Source organism: Podarcis muralis, chromosome Z (assembly GCF_964188315.1).
Source record: "Podarcis muralis chromosome Z, rPodMur119.hap1.1, whole genome shotgun sequence".
Lineage (NCBI taxonomy): Eukaryota > Metazoa > Chordata > Lepidosauria > Squamata > Lacertidae > Podarcis > Podarcis muralis.
The window spans coordinates 22,730,779-22,749,839 of record NC_135673.1 but is presented as its reverse complement, the minus strand read 5'-3'; the positions used below and the strand labels follow the sequence as shown (position 1 = coordinate 22,749,839).

The 19,061-nt window shown below is 44.7% G+C and overlaps 1 protein-coding gene across 3 annotated transcripts in view; it reads right to left on the bottom strand.

The window, feature by feature from the left end:
• The window catches only part of LOC114589133 (actin-binding protein WASF3-like), a 76,018-nt gene that overhangs the window by 8,416 nt on the left and 48,541 nt on the right, over window positions 1-19,061 (bottom strand). The window contains exons 3-7 of one of the 3 annotated variants that reach the window (XM_028715245.2): window positions 13,240-13,374; window positions 2,668-2,821; window positions 1,897-2,014; window positions 1,072-1,187; window positions 157-420 (exon numbers count right to left, since the gene is read on the bottom strand). In XM_028715245.2, the coding sequence (XP_028571078.1) occupies window positions 157-420; window positions 1,072-1,187; window positions 1,897-2,014; window positions 2,668-2,821; window positions 13,240-13,374 (787 nt within the window). Of the gene's footprint in view, window positions 1-156; window positions 421-1,011; window positions 1,188-1,896; window positions 2,015-2,667; window positions 2,822-13,239; window positions 13,375-19,061 lie in introns of all 3 variants that reach the window. The other 2 variants (XM_028715244.2, XM_028715248.2) reach the window with 2 other exon arrangements.

Sequence of the window (19,061 nt, the reverse complement as noted above, 5' to 3'; positions counted from 1 at the left end):
ATCCATGGATCTGACTGCATTCTGCTTCTCAACACCTTTCCTACACAAGTTTCCTACACTATCAATACCCTGGTAGCTTTAGAAAGTGCCAAACTCTCTTTCTGAAAGCAGAAAGCCACACCTAACAGGGGAAGGAAAGCAGGCAGGAATCCATACCCATAATCCTTGACTATCTGAGGCCTCGGTCCATTTAGCATAGTCTCTGACGGCTGCGGTACATGGGGCTGTTGGACCCGGTTGAGACTGTTCTGCCGGCTTCCTGCTGCTGAGGGCCTGTAGACATGTTCCTGGGCCTGGTTAGCCACCAGGATGACCTCTTTGTTGTCTGCTGACAGGTGTGAGGCTGGAGCTAATATCTGCTGGGCAGGATGGTTAGGGCTGGCCGGGTATGAGTGATCAGCTGCATCTGACGCATAAGATCTGTCACACACAAAAACACCAAAAGGTTGTACTCCTGAATGGGGTGGGTGGATGGAAGGAGCCAAACTGAAGGGAAAATTAAGATGACATCTATTAGCTGCTGGGATCAAGGCATGGTGTGTGTGTATGTGTGCGTGTGTGTGAGCGCGCGCACACACATTTACACACGCACACACACACACTTTAAAAGGAACACACACATGCAGCAAGGATGGAGCAGGCATGGATTAGGAAGTTAGCACCACAGTTTAAGAGATTAGCCTTCTATAGGGGTTTAAGTACTCCTAACTTGTGCTCCAAACAGCACACTGACTTCTCATCTCAGCATCATGTGAATGCAGAAGCAAAGCCCATGCAATGATTCAGCAGCCCCAGAGCAACAAACATTGGTTTTTTTTTAATTTGGGGCAGGGGGAGAGTTTCTCAAAAGGCCTCATTTCCCTGAACCTCCAGCTAGTCAGATCAGAACCCTTGCTGTTGTGAGCAATAAAAGCATCCAGAAAAATAATAATAAGTCAAACAATAATCAAGCCCAAAAACAGCAAAAGAAAGAAAAAAGATAGAGCGAAGCGTGTAATACATAAAACCTGCCTATTATCTGGGGACAGTGATCCTTCCGATGAGGCCATGTGATATGGGGATGGTGAGAACCTGTTATCGGGCCGGAATTCCTTATCGTATGCCATCATGTTCCATTCCAGCCGCCGGTTGCGAGCCTTTCGCACTTTCTTCACTTCCCTGGTGGAGTCTTCAACCAGCCGCTGCTCCTGCAGAGAAACAGAGTAAAGTATCTGCTGTGTCAACCACCTTTCTGCTACTGGTGTGAATTGTAAGGCTTGGCTGGCCTCCACAATGGAACAGAATCCCCAAGGGGTAAAAACAGAATACACCACCTTCAGGCTGCAGAGTCTGAGGGTTTCTTTTTAGTGTGTGTGTGTGTGTGTGTGTGTGTGTGTGTATTTGAGTTTCCCATATGTAAATAATTCCTTACAAGAAAAAAACAAACCCCAGCACAACGAAAGGTGAGAATGCTTTCAGCTCAACACACTCCTTATTTACTGAGATCTGTGCTTTGTTTGTTTTTTCATAATGCAGGTGATTCAAAAATGTGGTCACGCACCTGTATTATGAGGTTGTCTAGGTTATTCTATAACAGTGGGGTCACTGCCCCCTTAATTCTGTACACTCATCCTCAGTGCCCCCTACCCTACCCTACCCTACAAAAAGCATTATTCACCATCCACTAAGAAAGACAATAACACAATAAAATTCAAAGCAGTAACAATGAATTGCACATTTAATCAAAACCCAATTAAAACTTTTTGTAATCAACCATTTATTTAGCATTTAATCTCCGGTGGGGTGTGAGAATTCTCTTTCAATCATCTCTAGACAGGCAGATTATCTGCTTACGTGCTCTGTAGAGAGACTACCTGAATCCCAACTCCTATATATTCCCCCTTCACAAAAATGTACCTTCTGCCTGCGTTTCTCTTTCCTCTTGTCCTCTGTTGCCTGCAGCATCTTCTCTTTCCACAAGTTGAAGAAATATGAAGGGTCCGTGTAAAACTTCAAACCGTCTTTCTTGTCATCTCTAGAAAGAGCAAGTTGGGGGGGGTTGAGGGGGAAGGGAGAGGTAGAGAGAGAGAACTATTTTAATTTTTATTTCATAAAATTTATACACCACTTGATTGTAAAAAAACAACAACACACCTCAAAGAGAATACTGTATTTTTCGCTCTATAAGACGCACTTTCCCCCTCCTAAAAAGTAAGGGGAAATGTGTGTGCGTCCTATGGAGCGAATGCAGGCTGCACAGCTTTTGCTGAAGCCAGGAGAGCAAGAGGGATCGGTGCGCACCGATCCCTCTTGCTCTCCTGGCTTCGCTTCACTGGAGAGGCACTGCGTAGCTTTCCCTCTCTGCGCAGCACTCCTTCAGCGAAGCGGCAGGAGAAATGGAAGGGGCTCCATTTCTTCTGCTGCTTCGCTGGAGAGGTGCTGAGTAGAGAGGGAGATAATATTTTTTTTCTTGTTGTCCACCTCTAAAACTAGGTGCGTCTTATGGTTGGATGCATCTGATAGAGTGAAAAATATGGTAAATTATCAGTAAGGAAAACATTCACATTGCTATGAAGGAACACCTAAATTGCATAAGCTAAGCATCATGGGACAATTTCTTTTAAACTTATTAGACTCCCCAAATGGGTACAGACTTAGTAACAGAGACTCTTTTGCCAAATGCCTTACCTGTAAGGAGTAAGGATGTTGAGCGGTGGGGGCTTATCGCACCGCTGGTACATCTCCATCACAGGGTTTGGGATGGAATTGCGAGACACCACCTGTTGGTTCTGAATGGTGGAGCTCTTGAAAGCTTTCCGCATGTTGATATCCTGCAGCGAGACTGGAAATGCAAGGCAGAAACGTGAAAAGGATGAAACTCAACACTGCGCACCCGCAATCCCAACACACAATGCGGGTTTTGTTTCCTACAAGTCACGCACTGGTTCTTTGGTGCGATGATTCCCATGCTTATCCTACCATCTCAAGGCAGGTAACGCTTTACACTGTACTGCAATTCGTTATAACCAGTATTTTAAATATTTAAATACGGGGGAGGGGGGGAGAGAGAGCGAGAGCGCAAGATTAAAGACAGAATCCCACTACCTACTGAAACCTAAAACTCCTGCCTGCCAGATCATAATCTCCCCCATCTCTCAAGAGCTAGGTTTGACAGATAATACAAACACTTAAAAAAATAAAAATAAAAACGCTGTAATTCACTATGATAATTTTTTGTAATATAAACACAGGGGGGAAACAGTTTAAATACAGAAAAAGCAAGTTAAATATTTAATACAATTAAAAGTAATTAACAATGGGTAATCAATATAACCAGTTAATGAACTAACAATCCTATGCAATCTACTCAAAAGGAAGTCTCACTGAGTTCAGACAGAGACTTACTTCCAGGTAAATGTGCATACAATTGAGACTTAAAGATCGTAAGCCCTGAGATTTAGACAGCTGTTATCTCACATTTACTTACTTACAAGTGGCATCGAGAGTGGAACCAAGAAAACTGCAGTGACGATCTCTGCTTTGAGAATTCTTGCAGATTTTAAAATGTGCTATAAGTACAGGCATACTTTCTACAAAGACCCTGTTACTTCAGGGGTGGGGAACCTTGTGGCCCTCCAGATGTAGCTGGACTTTCTCCCCTGACCATTGGCCACATTGCCTGGGGCAATGGAAATTGGGAGTCCAAAAACACCTGGAGGGCCAGAGGTTCCCCACCCCTGATTCACCTCACAGGATAAATGAGCCCGATGCAATAAAAAAAAGCTCAGCACCCTCTTGCTGGCTTGGAGAGCAGACCAGGGCAGGGGCTGGAATGGTGCAAACCAGCCCGCGCCGTCTTCTGTAGGTCTGCTCCCAAGGCGGAAAGTGCGGCAGCACTTGCTTTTATAGCAAAGCAGGACCTTGGCCAACACCCACACCCCAGCTGTATCCAATCAGCCGAAGCACCTGCCCTGGGACCTTGGGCAAAAGGGCAGGTGATAAATTGCTATAGCAACAACAACACCCCCAGGATATTCTGTGCCTTCTGCATCACCTACGCTTTCCAAGAAGCAGCAGTTATCCAGCTCCACTACTGAGGGGTGGTAGAACACAAGCAATTACTTCATCAGATTTCTGAAAAAGATTAAGGTTGCTAGGAAAGCAGGGGGTCAGTATGATTTGTGGGAGGATGGCAATTTTCTGATTAACGGAAATGGCAGATGGGGAGATTAGACAGCTGTTCATGAGGCTAAACTGAAGGTTCCTGTTTTCAATTTTTTTAACAAGATTGATTTTTTTTAAAAAAAAAACTGGCAAGAACTTCCCAGGCCTATCATCAAAGTACAGCCATACCTTGGGTTACAGACGCTTTGGGTTAAGCGATTTCGGGTTGTGCACCGCGCCAAACCCGGAAGTACTGGAACGGGTTACTTCTGGGTTTCGGTGCTTGTGCAGGCGCAGAAGCATCGAATCGCAACCCGCGCGTGCATAGACACGGCGCTGCGGGTTGCGAACATGCTTCCTGCACGGATCACATTCGCAACCCAAGCATCCACTGTACAAGGAAGGGGCAGACCTACAGAGGAAGAAGCAGAGAGAGGATGGATTGCATTGCACGTTCCTTGCTCTGCCTGATCTTCTCTCCCAGCCAGCAAGAGTGTGCCGATGTTTTCTGCCTGCCTCATTTTGCTTGTTCTGTGAGATATCTGCTAGTAGGTAATAGTGTTGTGCTGATTACTGGTTGGGGCATTGGAGTCTGATTGATCAGCCAGGGACAGACCGAAGGTGGGAGTTGTGTGTGTCAGGCAGCTAGCATAGAAAATAACTGTGTTAAAGCAAATACTAGAACTATTATCTATTGTTGAATAAGTGAAACAGCATTATACTCAAGAAATCTAACATCTGCCTTTATTGGTGCATCTGAGCTCACACCCCTTACACTCTTTTGAAAAGGTTAAGTGTGGGTGGCAAATATGGATCTAAAACAGGAGCAGAGAGGCTGTGTCCCTCCTTATGTTGTTGGACTACAGCTCCCATCATCCCCCCAGCCAGCATGGCCAGATATCAGGGAGAATGGGAGTTGGAATCCAACAACATCTGGTGGATTACATGTTAGCTACTGCAAATCTGGGCTGTACCATTTCAGACTTCAAGTGAGGGCTCCAACAGTGGAATATTCCTGCATACGTGTATTCCTGCACACATACATATAGCCCACTGTATCCTCCTGGCGAGGCTATCTGAGTTGTGGGTCGGCAGCCTTGTTTTGAAGTGGTTCCATTCCTACTTGGGGGTCGTTTTCAGCGGGTGATGCTTGAGGACTGGTTTTTTGTTTTTTTTTAGCACCATGGGGCCTTCAATATGGTGTCCCTCAGGGCTCAATTCTATGCCCCATGTTGTTTAATATCTATATGGAACCACTGAATGGAGTCATCTGGAGTTTTGGCATGCACTGTTGGCAGTATGCTAATGACAGACAACTCTGTTTCTCCTTTACAGTGGTACCTCGAGTTAAGTACTTAATTCGTTCCAGAGGTCCGTTCTTAACCTGAAACTGTTCTTAACCTGAAGCACCACTTTAGCTGATGGGGCCTCCTGCTGCTGCCGCGCTGCCAGAGCACAATTTCTGTTCTCATCCTGAAGAGATGGGTTAGCGGAATCTGTAACCTGAAGTGTCTGTAACACGAGGTACCACTGTACATCTGCAGGTGAGGCAGTGGATGTGCAGGACCGCTGTTTTGCCTCGGTAATGGACTGGATGAGAGCCAACAAACTGAAGCTCAGTGGAGGTAAGACTGAGGCGCTGTTAGTGAGTGGTTCCCCAGAACAGTTAGGTGGAAGATTACCTGCTCTTGAGAGGGTTACAGTCCCTCTTATGCAGCAGGTACGTGGCTTGGGGGTGCTCCTGGATCCATTTAATTAAAGATTTTCGTGTTTTACAGAAGTATGTGTAATGTCTCTCGTATTTTTTCCGTGTAACATTTTTACAAATCAGTTTCATTTGTTGAGACATTGGGGGGGGGGAGATGGGGGGGGGTCGGGTGGCAATGTTTCTATTTTGCTTAATGTATGTAGGGTTTGGTGTCAGGTACCAAATAGTATGGGAAACAGCCTTACTAGAAAAATTAACCAATAAACTGAAACTGACACGGGGACAAACAGAAGAAGATGCCTTTACAGAAGAAGACACTCCCCTCCTGGATCCATTCTGTTGCTTAAGGCCCAGGTGGCCTCGGTGGTGTGGAATGCCTTCTGTCAGCTTTGGCTGGTGGCCCAGCTGTGCCCCTATCTGGACAGGGATAGCCTGATTTCTGTGGCCTCCTCTGGTAACCTCTAGGTTGGATTACTGCGATGTGATATACGTGGGGCTGCCTCTGAAGACAGTTCAGAAACTTCAGCTGGTGCAAAATGCAATGGCCAGGTTGCTCACCAGAACATGTAGGTTTGAGCATATATCACCAATCCTGGTACAACTGTACTGGCTTCCGATTAATTTCCGGGCCCAATTCAAAGTTCTGGTGTTGACCTATAACATGGCTCTGGAGCTCAATACTATAAGGCTCACCTCTCCCCATACAAACTGATCCGACCCTGTGCTTGTCATCTAAGGCCCTTCTCTATATCCCCCATTCCAGAGAAGTTCAGAGGGTGACAACAAGAGAACGGGTCCTTTCTGTAGTGGCTCCCTGATTGTGGAATGCTCTCCCCAGAGAGACTTGCCTGATGCCATCATTACATGTATTTAGGCGCCAGGCAAAAACATTCCTCTTTACTCAGGCCTATGGCTATTAAATAAGCTATGGCTTGTGAAAGTGTGAGGGAGAGGACTGCTATTAGGATGACTATTTTATTATCGGGCTGTCTGTCAGTATGTTTTTAATTAAGTTTTTGATTATGTTTTTATCATTTATGTTCTGTAATGTGTTTTTAATGTTGTACACTGCCCTGGGATCTTTTGACAAAGGGCAGCATATAAATTGAATTAATAATGATCAACTGCACATTTATTCAAAGTCCAGTTAAAAGTATTTCAATTAATTAAAAAAACAACAACTGATGAACTTGATATATTGATACCAGCTTTTCAAAATCTGATAGTAAAGTACAGTTTCAGCGGCCCTCACACAGATTATCCCCCCCCCCCTCGCCCTGGGATGGTACTGCCTACTTTGAGAGCCACTGAATCCTAATATCAGAGAAGAAGGCTAGGGTATAACTCTGCTCTCACCAACCAACCATGGTATTTGGGGGGGGGGACATGGGGGGTTGTGTACCTTAGGAGCATTCACTGATGGGAGTCACCACCTGTAGCTTGAAGTAAAGGTAAAGGGACCCCTGACCGTTAGGTCCAGTTGCGGACGACTCTCGGGTTGCGGCGCTCATCTCGCTTTATTGGCCGAGGGAGCCGGCATACAGCTTCTGGGTCATATGGCCAGCATGACTAAGCTGCTTCTGGAAAACCAGAACAGCGCATGGAAACGCCGTTTACCTTCCCGCCGGAGCGGTACCTATTTATCTACTTGCACTTTGACATGCTTTCGAACTGCTAGGTCGGCAAGGGCAGGGACAGAGCAACGGGAGCTCACCCCGTCGTGGGGATTAGAACCGCTGACCTTTTGATCGGCAAGTCCTAGGCTCTGAAGCTTGAAGTAGCACAACCCAAAATGCAGTGAGAAAAACACCAAAGGTTAAGGTTGTTTTGAGGAAAGTTTTCCAGCTGCTGATGGAAAAACAAGTGGGCTTATCCTGTCCTTCAGAGCTCATCTTTCACTCCCCCAGCGGATTAGCAGAGAAAACTAAGTGCTAAAGCTAATCCTGCAAGAGCAAGAATCCTTCCTCACCACCTGTTGAGAACACAAGGAGGTAAAAAAATCATAAAAAAAATCAAGGCCAGCAGAAATGAACAACAAAAGTAAACGGTAAGGGCCACCAACTGATCTGTAAGTGGTCAGGTGGTCAGATTTAGTTCAGTGACAATAATGTTTGGGTGAGGGGACACCCCTCCACCAAACCGTAGAAATTATTAAATGGTAGGATTTTGATTATTTGGAGTATTGAAGTGAAGATTGGAAGCCAGTGGAAAAGTACAGACTAAGTTTCCTTCCAAGTCAGGGCCTCACCTGGGATACATGACAAAAAGTGTTGATGGTCCATCGAAGAGGAATCCTTGGCCCTAGGCAGACAGAGGTTGCGAAGGTGATGGTGTATGTGTGTGAGGTGACAGGAAAATAGTCTTTTTAGAAAAGTGTGCTGGGAAGAAGAAGGGAGAAAAAAAGAGAGCTATATCTTGGGCAGGCTGGCTGAAGGTGGGCTGGGAGAGATGCCTTGGACTCCAGTGCTGCACTGATGTGAGGAACAAACCCCTCTTGAAATGACCATGCTACAAGATCTGGAATCCCTCCATGCAGACTGAAAGTGTAAGTATGTATATAAATCAGATTTCTTAAAGTTATGACAGTCTTGACCGTGCCTTGTGGGGGTGACACCCAACTTTTGTAACAATAAGGTTTTTCTCTCTCATGCACAGGAAAGCCTTGCTTCTGTTATCCATGCCCTGCTAACTTGATCACTGTATGCAATGTGTTAAATATGGGGCTGCCTCTGAAACAGCAGTTTGGAAACTGCAGTTAGTGCAAACTTCTGTTGCAAGACTGCTAACTGGGACTGTGCACAAGGAAAATATATTGTTAGTGCTGAGATATCTGCACTAGCTCTCAGTCCATTTCTGGGACATGGGTGGCGCTGTGGTCTAAAACACTGAGCCTCTTGGGCTTGCTGATCAGAAGGTTGGCGGTTTGAATCCCCGTGATGGGGTGAGCTCCCATTGCTCTGTCTCACCTCCTGCCAACCTAGCAGTTCAAAAGCATGCCAGTGCAAGCAGATAAATAGGTACCACTGCGGTGGGAAGGTAAACGGCGTTTCCGTGTGCTCTGGCAGTTGTCATGGTCCTTCATGCACCAGTAGCAGTTTAGTCATGCTGGCCACATGACCCGGAAAACTGTCTGTGGACAAACGCCGGCTCCCTTGGCCTGAAGGCGAGATGAGCTCCACAACCCCATAGTTGTCTTTGACTGGACTTAAGCGTCCATGGGTCCTTTACCTTTTACCTTACCATTTCTGGGTCCAATTCAAAGTGTTGTTGCTTACATTTAAAGTTATTCACAGTTTGGGTTCAGGGTACCTGTTATATCATCTTTCCCTATATTAAAAAACCCCACCCCCACCACCCCCATTATAATAATTTTAGCATTTTTTAAAAAACACATATTGTTTGATGAATTGGGGACACTTTAATTTACAAAAAAGACCTACATGTGATAGGTGTTACCTTTTAAAATACATTTCCCTTATCTTACAGGTGGGAGGGAATGCCTATTCAGTGATGGTGCGCATGGCATCTCAAAACAAAAGAAAACATGCTGGTGGGGGGGCATTTTTATTATGATGCCAATTTATTTATGGTTCAGTTATAAGTCATATAAATAATTGGCCAATATTTCTTTAAGTGGGTCCATGGAGAAAAGACAGCTATGTTTTTGGTTTTTGTTATTTGTTATATTTTATTGGTTGCTTTTTTTACCAAGGTAATTCAAAGTGACTTATGATGTATAACAGGCATGTCCAACAGGTAGATCGTGATCTACTGGTAGATCACTGGACGTCTGTGGTAGATCACTGGTAGATCATTGGCTCCCCCCAAAGAAGCTGAACAACTGTGGCTCCCCTAAGAAAAGCTCAACATTTTACCTCCTCCCTGAAAAAACTGAACAACTTTGACCCAAACCCCCCAAAAATGGGCCTTCCTCCTTCCTAAAAAAAACACTCAACAACTTTGACCTGAACCCCAAAAAAGGGGGTAGATCACAGCCAGTTTTTAACTCTGTGAGTAAATCGCAGTCTCTTGCGAGTTGGCCACCCCTGATATATAAGAAGAAGAAGAGAAGAGTTTGGATTTGAAATCCCACTTTATCACTACCCTAAGGAGTCTCAAAGCGGCTAAAAATCTCCTTTCCCTTCCTCCCCCACAACAAACACTCTGTGAGGTGGGTGGGGCTGAGAGACTTCAGAGAAGTGTGACTAGCCCAAGGTCACCCAGCAGCTGCATGTGGAGGAGCGGGGAATAGAACCCGGTTCACCAGATTACGAGTCCACCGCTCTTAACCACTACACCACAAACGCATACTCTAAAACTAGCATAAAATGGAAAGACAAAGAAAAATCTAAAAGGCCATTGTGTTTTAAAAGGCAGAAATAAACATCTCACTCACAGGACACAGATAACTAAGGGCCATAGAATCATAGAATTGTAAAGTTGGAAGGTGCCCTGAGGGTCATCTAGTCCACCCCCCTGCAATGTGGAATCTCTACTAAATCATCCATGACAGATGGCCATCCAACCTCTGCTTAAAAACCTCCAAGGTTTTTAAGTCCACTGCCTCCCGAGGGCGTCTGCTCCACTGTCGAACAACTCTTACTAGCAGAGAAAACTAAGTGCTAAAGCTAATCCTGCAAGAGCAAGAATCCTTCCTCACCACCTGTTGAGAACACAAGGAGGTAAAAAAATCATAAAAAAATCAAGGCCAGCAGAAATGAACAACAAAAGTAAACGGTAAGGGCCACCAACTGATCTGTAAGTGGTCAGGTGGTCAGATTTAGTTCAGTGACAATAATGTTTGGGTGAGGGGACACCCCCCCACCAAACCGTAGAAATTATTAAATGGTAGGATTTTGATTATTTGGAGTATTGAAGTGAAGATTGGAAGCCAGTGGAAAAGTACAGACTAAGTTTCCTTCCAAGTCAGGGCCTCACCTGGGATACATGACAAAAAGTGTTGATGGTCCATCCTCTAATGAACAAACAAGAGTGCAAAAGACATCCCCCTTGTTAGCAAGCGCAGCAGTGGCTCCTGTATGTGCCCTTTCTTCCATGGATTTTGTGATTGGGCCAGAGGCACTCACCCAGAATTCCAAATGTGCCCACAAGCCCCCAAAACTTGCTTCCATAGGTTCAGGTCCTAGCCTCCAGAGCAGAGAAAACAAGCTTGCTCCATCTTCCATGTGACAGCCCTTTAGATATTTGAAGATGGCTATCACATCTCCTCTTTTCCAGGCTAAACATATCAAACACCCTCAACCATTCCTCTTGAGACTTGGTTTCCAGACCCATTATCATTTTGGTTGCCCTCCTTTGCACAGTTCCAGCTTGTCAATACGGTATTCTTTTTAAAGTGTGGAACTCAGAACTGTACACAGTATTCCAGGTATGGTCTGACCAAGGCAGAATAGAGCGGGACTATTACTTCCCTTGATCTGGACGCTAGACTTCTGTTGATGCAGCCTAGAATACCATTAGCTTTTTTTGCTGCTGTATCATACTATTAACTCATGTTAAGCTTGTGGCCTGCTAAGACCCTGAGATCCTTTTCACATGTACTACTGGCAAGCCAGGTGTCCCCCATCTTATATTTGTGCAGCTGGTTATATCTGTCTAAGTGCAGAACCTTACATTTGTTCCTCTTGAAATTCCTTTTTTAAATGTTTTGGCCCAGTTCTGCAATCTGTTAAGATGACATTGAATCCTGATTCTTTCTTCTGTGGCATTAGCTACCCCTCCCAGTTTGGTGCTACCTGCAAATTTGATGAGCATCCAAAAGGTGTGGCGGGAAAAAAATGATTTTGCCTGGTGCCTGAACATTGACAGATAATTGACAGGTGCTGGGTAAAGGCATGCTAGTCACTACATGGGACTATCTCACTGATAACTTTAAGCTGCTTTGGAAACCTTGGCCTATGAAGATAGTAACTAATGTGAAAAACACCTCATTATCATTGCCTTTTCAGAATGCTTACTGGAAGAAGAAAGCAAGGAAGGAAGTAATGGAGATCCTTCCAGGCTGCACACCTTTGTGCATTTACTTGGGAATAAGTCCCCCTGAAATTCTTGGGAGGCATTTCTGAGGGAAAATGATTGGTCAGCTGAGAATATAGCTCCTCAACAAATATGCAATTCTTCTCAGAGACTGAAAATTCAGTGGTGAAACCAGAGGCTTGTTCTTTTCATCATGAGATACTGAAAGACTGACATTTCCCAAGGTCCAGGTTTGTGACTTTGTTAACCCAAACTGCTTGCATTCAACAGGACCGTACATTGTGCTTTAGATAAAAGGTCCCCACTGCAAAATAAGAGGGGGGGAGGGGGAGTGCTAGAATCTGTAAATCAAGGATGGATAACCTGAGATTGAAAGCCTAAATGTTGCCTTTTGCCTAAATTGAAATCTGTGACAAAGGGGTTAGTTTAATCTCTGGTTTGCTAGTAAAGGTGAATTACTGTGTCATGAAATTGTGCATGTCTAAAATGTGTGCCACCAACATGAAAAGTTTGGAAAGCTCTGGGTTAGGGGTTTGTTAGGCAGGACAAACCAGTTTAATTTCCTTAGGGAAATGAAGAGATCCTAGAAAAAGGCTAGAGGCATTTTACAGGCAAAGTAAAACAGATATCCATTCTAGGAGAAATTAGGTTTATTAAAAACAGTCTTAGAGAGGAACGTTAAAAGAAAGTTATAAGTAACATTCTTAATTACACCTTTAAAAGAAGTTTTGACTGAAACAAAGTACTGTGCCTTTACTAGTGAAACCACTAAGTGTTATCCCACAGAATGCTTGTTACTAAAATTCCAATTTTGCTTCCACTGTGCCTCATCTTTAATTTATTCCCAGCGCAAGAAATAAGGGGCCACAGGATCCATACAATGAGTCCTTGTTGCTGAATTATAGTAAATACTACCATACACATAGAATCTCTGAATTAATAGTTGTTTTCGACAGAGTCTCTAAGTTTAAATCACCCAGACCCAGTCATGTTACCTTGCTCCCATTTTTACTGAGGGAGTTTGACACACCACCCACATTTGGCTCTAACCCTATCCACCTTGGCATGCAACCCCTGACAAATTACTCTCCCAAATGACTGAAGGACTCTCCAACCCTTCTATAAATCATCCTTTTCATAATGTATGGTTCAAAAACCCTTAATATTCTAGGAAAACAGATTGTTTACTAGAATTTCCTTTTCCCGGGAGTGTTTTGCCTGTTCCACGGCAGGGTTTTGTTGTACTGAGTCACAAAGGGAAGCTTGAAAATGGCAATACTTAATTAGCGCTTAAGGAAGCAAAACATCTAAATGCAGTTCTGTTCTCCTTGACCAGATAAACAAAACCAAAGGTTAATGTGACCCAAGTGGTTGCTACTAATGCTGCTTACCTTCTTCCACAGTGGAGTCCAGTTGGGTGACCTTGATCACCAGAAGATCAACTCGCTCTTGCAAAGAATTCATCCGCATGTAGAAACTATTGGCTTCATTAAAAAGCTCCCCGAATATGTCTTCAGCATGTCTGCCTGAAATACCATGAAACAAAAGAGGTGACCTGTTCCAGGCAAAATAAATTGAGGTGCCTTTCAGGTAGTCAAAGGAAAGCAAATTTGTTTACAAACCAGAGGCAGAAGTAATAGCAACAAAACAAGTGCAGGAGTTTTTTCTACAACACAGCATACTGTTCTTTTTATTTCCCGGAAATGCTTTTATTCCATTTTCCAGTTTAACAGCACAAGAAGCCCCCATACAATAAACACAACCCCTTTCCCATCATGGGAATATGGTGCAGAGGTTAGCCTGCCCTAACTGGACATGTGTTGCCATCACTCTCTAATACATACGTTACAAAGGAATACCATATTTCTACGAAATCATTTTCCGTTGTATATCAGCAAGTAGTTCAGAGATGGTAGCACAGCCTTCTCCAACCTGCTGCCTTCCAAAAGTTTGACTGCAACTCCCATCAGCCCCAGCCAGCTGATGGTAGTCCAAAACATGTGGAGGGCACCAGGTTGGCAAAGTGTGTGGCAACATATAGTAATTATTTCAAATAACCATTAATAGATTTATTCGCCTACATACATTTGACTAATCCTCTTTCTACAGCTATGTTGGTGACCACAATCGTATCTTGTGACTGCAAATTCTAAAAATATCAATTATGTGCTATGCAAGTAAATACATCTTCCAGTCTGTCTTGAACCTTCTGCCAACAAGCTTAACTGGGTGAACCATGATCCCAGCATTATGAGAGAGGAAGAAAAATGCATCTGTCTTACTTCCTCCATGCCAGGGGTCACCAACATGGTGCGCATGAGCACCAGTATGCCTACTATGTACCTCCTATGGTGCTTGCAAAAGTTCTAAGTAAATCATAGAATCATAGAGTTGGAATAGACCACAAGGGCCATCGAGTCCAACCCCCCTGCCAAGCAGGAAACACCATCAGAGCACTCCTGACATATGGTTGTCAAGCCTCTGCTTAAAGACCTCCAAAGAAGGAGACTCCACCACACTCCTTGGCAGCAAATTCCACTGTCGAACAGCTCTTACTGTCAGGAAGTTCTTCCTAATGTTTAGGTGGAATCTTCTTTCTTGTAGTTTGGATCCATTGCTCCGTGTCCGCTTCTCTGGAGCAGCAGAAAACAACCTTTCTCCCTCCTCTATATGACATCCTTTTATATATTTGAACATGGCTATCATATCACCCCTTAACCTCCTCTTCTCCAGGCTAAACATGCCCAGCTCCCTTAGCCGTTCCTCATAAGGCATCGTTTCCAGGCCTTTGACCATTTTGGTTGCCCTCCTCTGGACACGTTCCAGTTTGTCAGTGTCCTTCTTGAACTGTGGTGCCCAGAACTGGACACAGTACTCCAGGTGAGATTTTTTAAATATTCCCTTAAAAATCCAAAATGCATGATAGACTGTTGCTCTTCCTGCTCTGTTCTTGTCTGCAGTGGCTCAGCCTTTCCTACATTGAATATGCTGCATTAGACGTGCTCACATTTCATTAGATACAAACTAGGTTCAATGTCTTTCCAACAAACGTCCTGAGACATAGATTTACTAAGGGCCAAGTCCCCTCAATGTGTGCTTGTGAAATGAAAACATCTGAATCTCTACATCATGTTATGTTTATCTGCCCTTTGTACAGTTCAGCCCGTGCTAGTATTCTAAACCCCATAATCCAGCCTATGGCTGACAAACCAGTAGACCTACAGCTTGCCTGGGTACTTCAAGATGTGGATCCTTATATTACCCTACAGGTTGCTAAATTCCTAACAGCCATCCTCTCGTACAAGAGACAGAACGGAATGTTAGCTGATTATTGATAGTCACAAGAATTTTCTATAATGACATCAGATATTGTTTTTAGTGTAGTGCCAAAATTTTTTAATCTTAATCTTAAACTTTTTTATGAATGGCTAATATCCGTCCTTGTGAGTTGTGAACTGTGTTTTACTACTTGTGGTTTGTATGAGTCCGCTGTTTTATTTGATTTGTTTTGTTGTGTTGTGCTTCATGATGGGCGTAAAGCCGAATAAACATTTGTTGTTGTTGAGCATTAGATACAAAGATTGGACACGCATCCTCTAATGAACAAACAAGAGTGCAAAAGACATCCTCCTTGTTAGCAAGCGCAGCAGTGGCTCCTGTATGTGCCCTTTCTTCCATGGATTTTGTGATTGGGCCAGAGGCACTCACCCAGAATTCCAAATGTGCCCACAAGCCCCAAAAACTTGCTATCTGCCATCCATAACTTTTATAATCCTCAATTATGCTTCTTTTCCATATCTTTTGAAAATAAACTACCCCCCCAATATATTATAACTTTTGCAGAAAGATGCTCCAGCCCCCTTTTCTGTACCTTCTACAGCTTGACAAAATCTAATGCAAGAGAAATCTGAAATGAGAGAACAAATGCATTCTTAGACTGGAACTACATATTACTTTAAGCAAGGGGTTGCAAAAGGAAACAGCAATTGTAAGTTTCATTCCACCATAACATCTTGGATCACTTATAGTGCTTTGACCAGGCCAGTGCAGAGCTTGTCTGAGGTCCAGGGTGGGAGTTTTGTCCATAAGAAGAACCACTGCAGTGCAACCGCCTCATCTAATCTGATGCTACACACTAATTTGCATTAACACAGGTTCAGATTTTACTATTGAAGTCTTGCAGTGCACATGGACAGGCATGGCCGTTTCACCCATTGAGCCCCAGTTCAGCTGGGAAGGATGGGGGCATTTTTGGCATGACAGTGTAAGTCTGGCAGGGCCCTCTGGCCAACTTAGCCCTCCAAGGCCTGGAGCAGGTGTACCCAGCTTCCTTCTCCCCTGCTTTGGCCTGTCCTTGACGTTATGGGATTGTGTATTTCTGTTCCTATTGCCACCGGCTGTTATCGCTTGCTGTTTTTCAGCCTTGGATTCTGAATATGCACCTGGATATTTTGTCCATTTTGTTTGCTTCCTGTGTTTGGTGCCTCCCCCCCCCCTTTTTTTTCCCCCTCAAGGCTGCAATTATTATAGCGAGGGGATTTTTTCAGCCGGAACTCACTGGAGCTCAGTTCCGGCTCTTCTCGGGTGGACGCCATTGCCATTATAAGAGAACAAGGGAGGCATTCGTCGTGAATTCCAGCACCTCTTTTTCTAGAAAAATAGCAATGATTATAGTACAGTACATGAAGCTCATTTGTGCGGGGGTTGCGTTCCGGTTCATTGCATGTGCCGGCAGTCACACGTAAGCCTGTTCCACCCCAATTCTGGGAGTGAAAGCCAGGCATGTATTGGCAGCTGCACGTCAATAGGATGCGTGCAAAATGGTCGCCACCTGTACCAACTTTGTGCCACAATTGGGGGCAAGGAAAGCAACACACTGGCATGTCTTTCCAGCTCTACCTCTCTTTCAAATCAGAACCAGTGAAGGCGGTGAAGGTCCTGTGTGAGTGCCCGGAGGCGGTTGGAGGATGGATGGCGGCTAATGGATTGAAGCTGAATCCTGACAAGACAGAAGTACTGTTTTTGGGGGACAGGGGGCGGGCTGGTGTGGAGGACTCGCTGGTCCTGAATAGGGTAACTGTGCCCTTGAAGGACCAGGTGCACAGCCTGGGAGTCATTTTGGACTCACAGCTGTCCATGGAGGTGCAGGTCAATTCTGTATCCAGGGCAGCTGTCTACCAACTCCACCTGGTACGCAGGCTGAGACCCTACCTGCCCGCGGACTGTCTCACCAGAGTGGTGCATGCTCTAGTTATCTCCCGCTTGGACTACTGCAATGCGCTCTACGTGGGGCTACCTTTGAAGGTGACTCGGAAACTACAGCTAATCCAGAATGCGGCAGCTAGACTGGTGACTGGGGGCGGCCGCTGAGACCACATAACACCGGTCTTGAAAGACCTACATTGGCTCTCAGTACGTTTCCGAGCACAATTCAAAGTGCTGGTGTTGACCTTTAAAGCCCTAAACGGCCTCAGCTCAGTATACCTGAAGGAGCGTCTCCACCCCCATCGTTCAGCCTGGACGCTGAGGTCCAGCGCCGAGGGCCTTCTGGCGGTTCCCTCATTGCGAGAAGCAAAGCTGCAGGGAACCAGGCAGAGGGCCTTTTCGGTAGTGGTGCCCGCCCTGTGGAACGCCCTCCCATCAGATGTCAAAATGATAAACAACTACCTGACATTCAGAAGACATCTTAAGGTAGCCCTGTTCAGGGAAGTTTTTAATGTATGATATTTTAGTGTTTTTTGGTTTCTATGGAAGCCGCCCAGAGTGGCTGGGGAAACCCAGCCAGATGGGCGGGGTACAAATAATAAATTATTATTATTATTATTATTATTATTATTATTATTATTATTATGCATTTGCAAACATGTGCCAAAACCACTCTTATTCCCCTTGGTGGTGTCTTCTCAGAGCTTGTAATTTTATAATGCTGAATTGCGAAGGGTGTATAATTGTGTGTATGTACCGGTATGTGTATATGTATATTTGTGTGTGTGTGTGTGTGTATCCTTGATAAATGTGAGATAACTAGTCTCATATAACCAACATTCTTGAGTCTAATTAATGCATGAAGGGGTTCAGACCATAGAAAAAGCTGTCCTGCCAGGCTCAGGTTTTCTTTTTCTTTTCTTTTTTGCAGCGAGAAGCTGGGATTTGGGAAGGAAGTGTGAGGACTCTTGATAGGGTCCTAGAGGAAGGTTACCAGATTTTGTTCCAATGAATCCAGGGACACTTTTCAACTTCCTACTAAATAGATGGATTTTGTCAGGGGACTGATTTGTAAATCTGGGGACTTTTCCCAGGAAACAGGGACATCTGGTAACCTTATCCTAGAATCCTCCCTCCTCCTTCCCAAAGCCTAGTTAGTGCTTTCCCAGCTCAACTCCTTCCCAAAACCCAGTGCCCTCCTAAAGCTCAACCACTCTGGGAAAAGAAGCATGAGGGCTAGGTGGAAGGGTGTCAAATTTTGCCCTTGTTTCCCCATTTGACAAGGCAGTGTGCAGTCTGCAGATTCCTTGTCAAGGTACTATTGCAGCCCTCTTGTATGAAGGTTGGACCTCCCTGAACTACATAATCAAGACTTTGCTCCCCTCCAGTCTACCTGAGAAGCACAAGGTGTGAAGAGGCTACACTCTAACAAGCCTCTATTGAGCGCCTATACCAATAATTTAGCAACATTCACCACTTTGCAACTAAGCCAAGTTTTACCGCCTGTGCAACTTTTCTGACTGATGCATGGAAAAATGAACCTCTGAAATGATCTCTGAAAAGTTTGTACCGTATGTTCTGGCGTATAAGATGACTTTTTAACCCAGCAAAATCTTCCCAAAAGTCAGGGATCGTCTTATACGCTGGGTATGGTTGTGGGGGGTCGCCTGAGTGAAGCGGCGGAGGGCTTCAACTATTTAAATGGCCACAGCGCATTCTTCCCTTGCCTTCCCAAGCCGTTTTGCCTTGCTCCTTCTAGCTGCCTTTGTGGCGCAAGCCTCTGGCTCCTTTGTTTCACCCTCGGCTGCTACAGCGTGTGTGCGAAGAGGTGGCAGGAGAGCAGGCAGGAAGAGGAGGCTGCTTATCTCTGCCTGCGTGTCTCTCTGCTGAGCATCTCGTCAAGCAGGGATTTTTTATTTTCTTTTTTAATTCTCTAGATGGAGCCACTCAACGCAGCAGGGCGCACATTTTTATTAAGCATATAGCTCTCTCCTCTCCTCTGAGACAG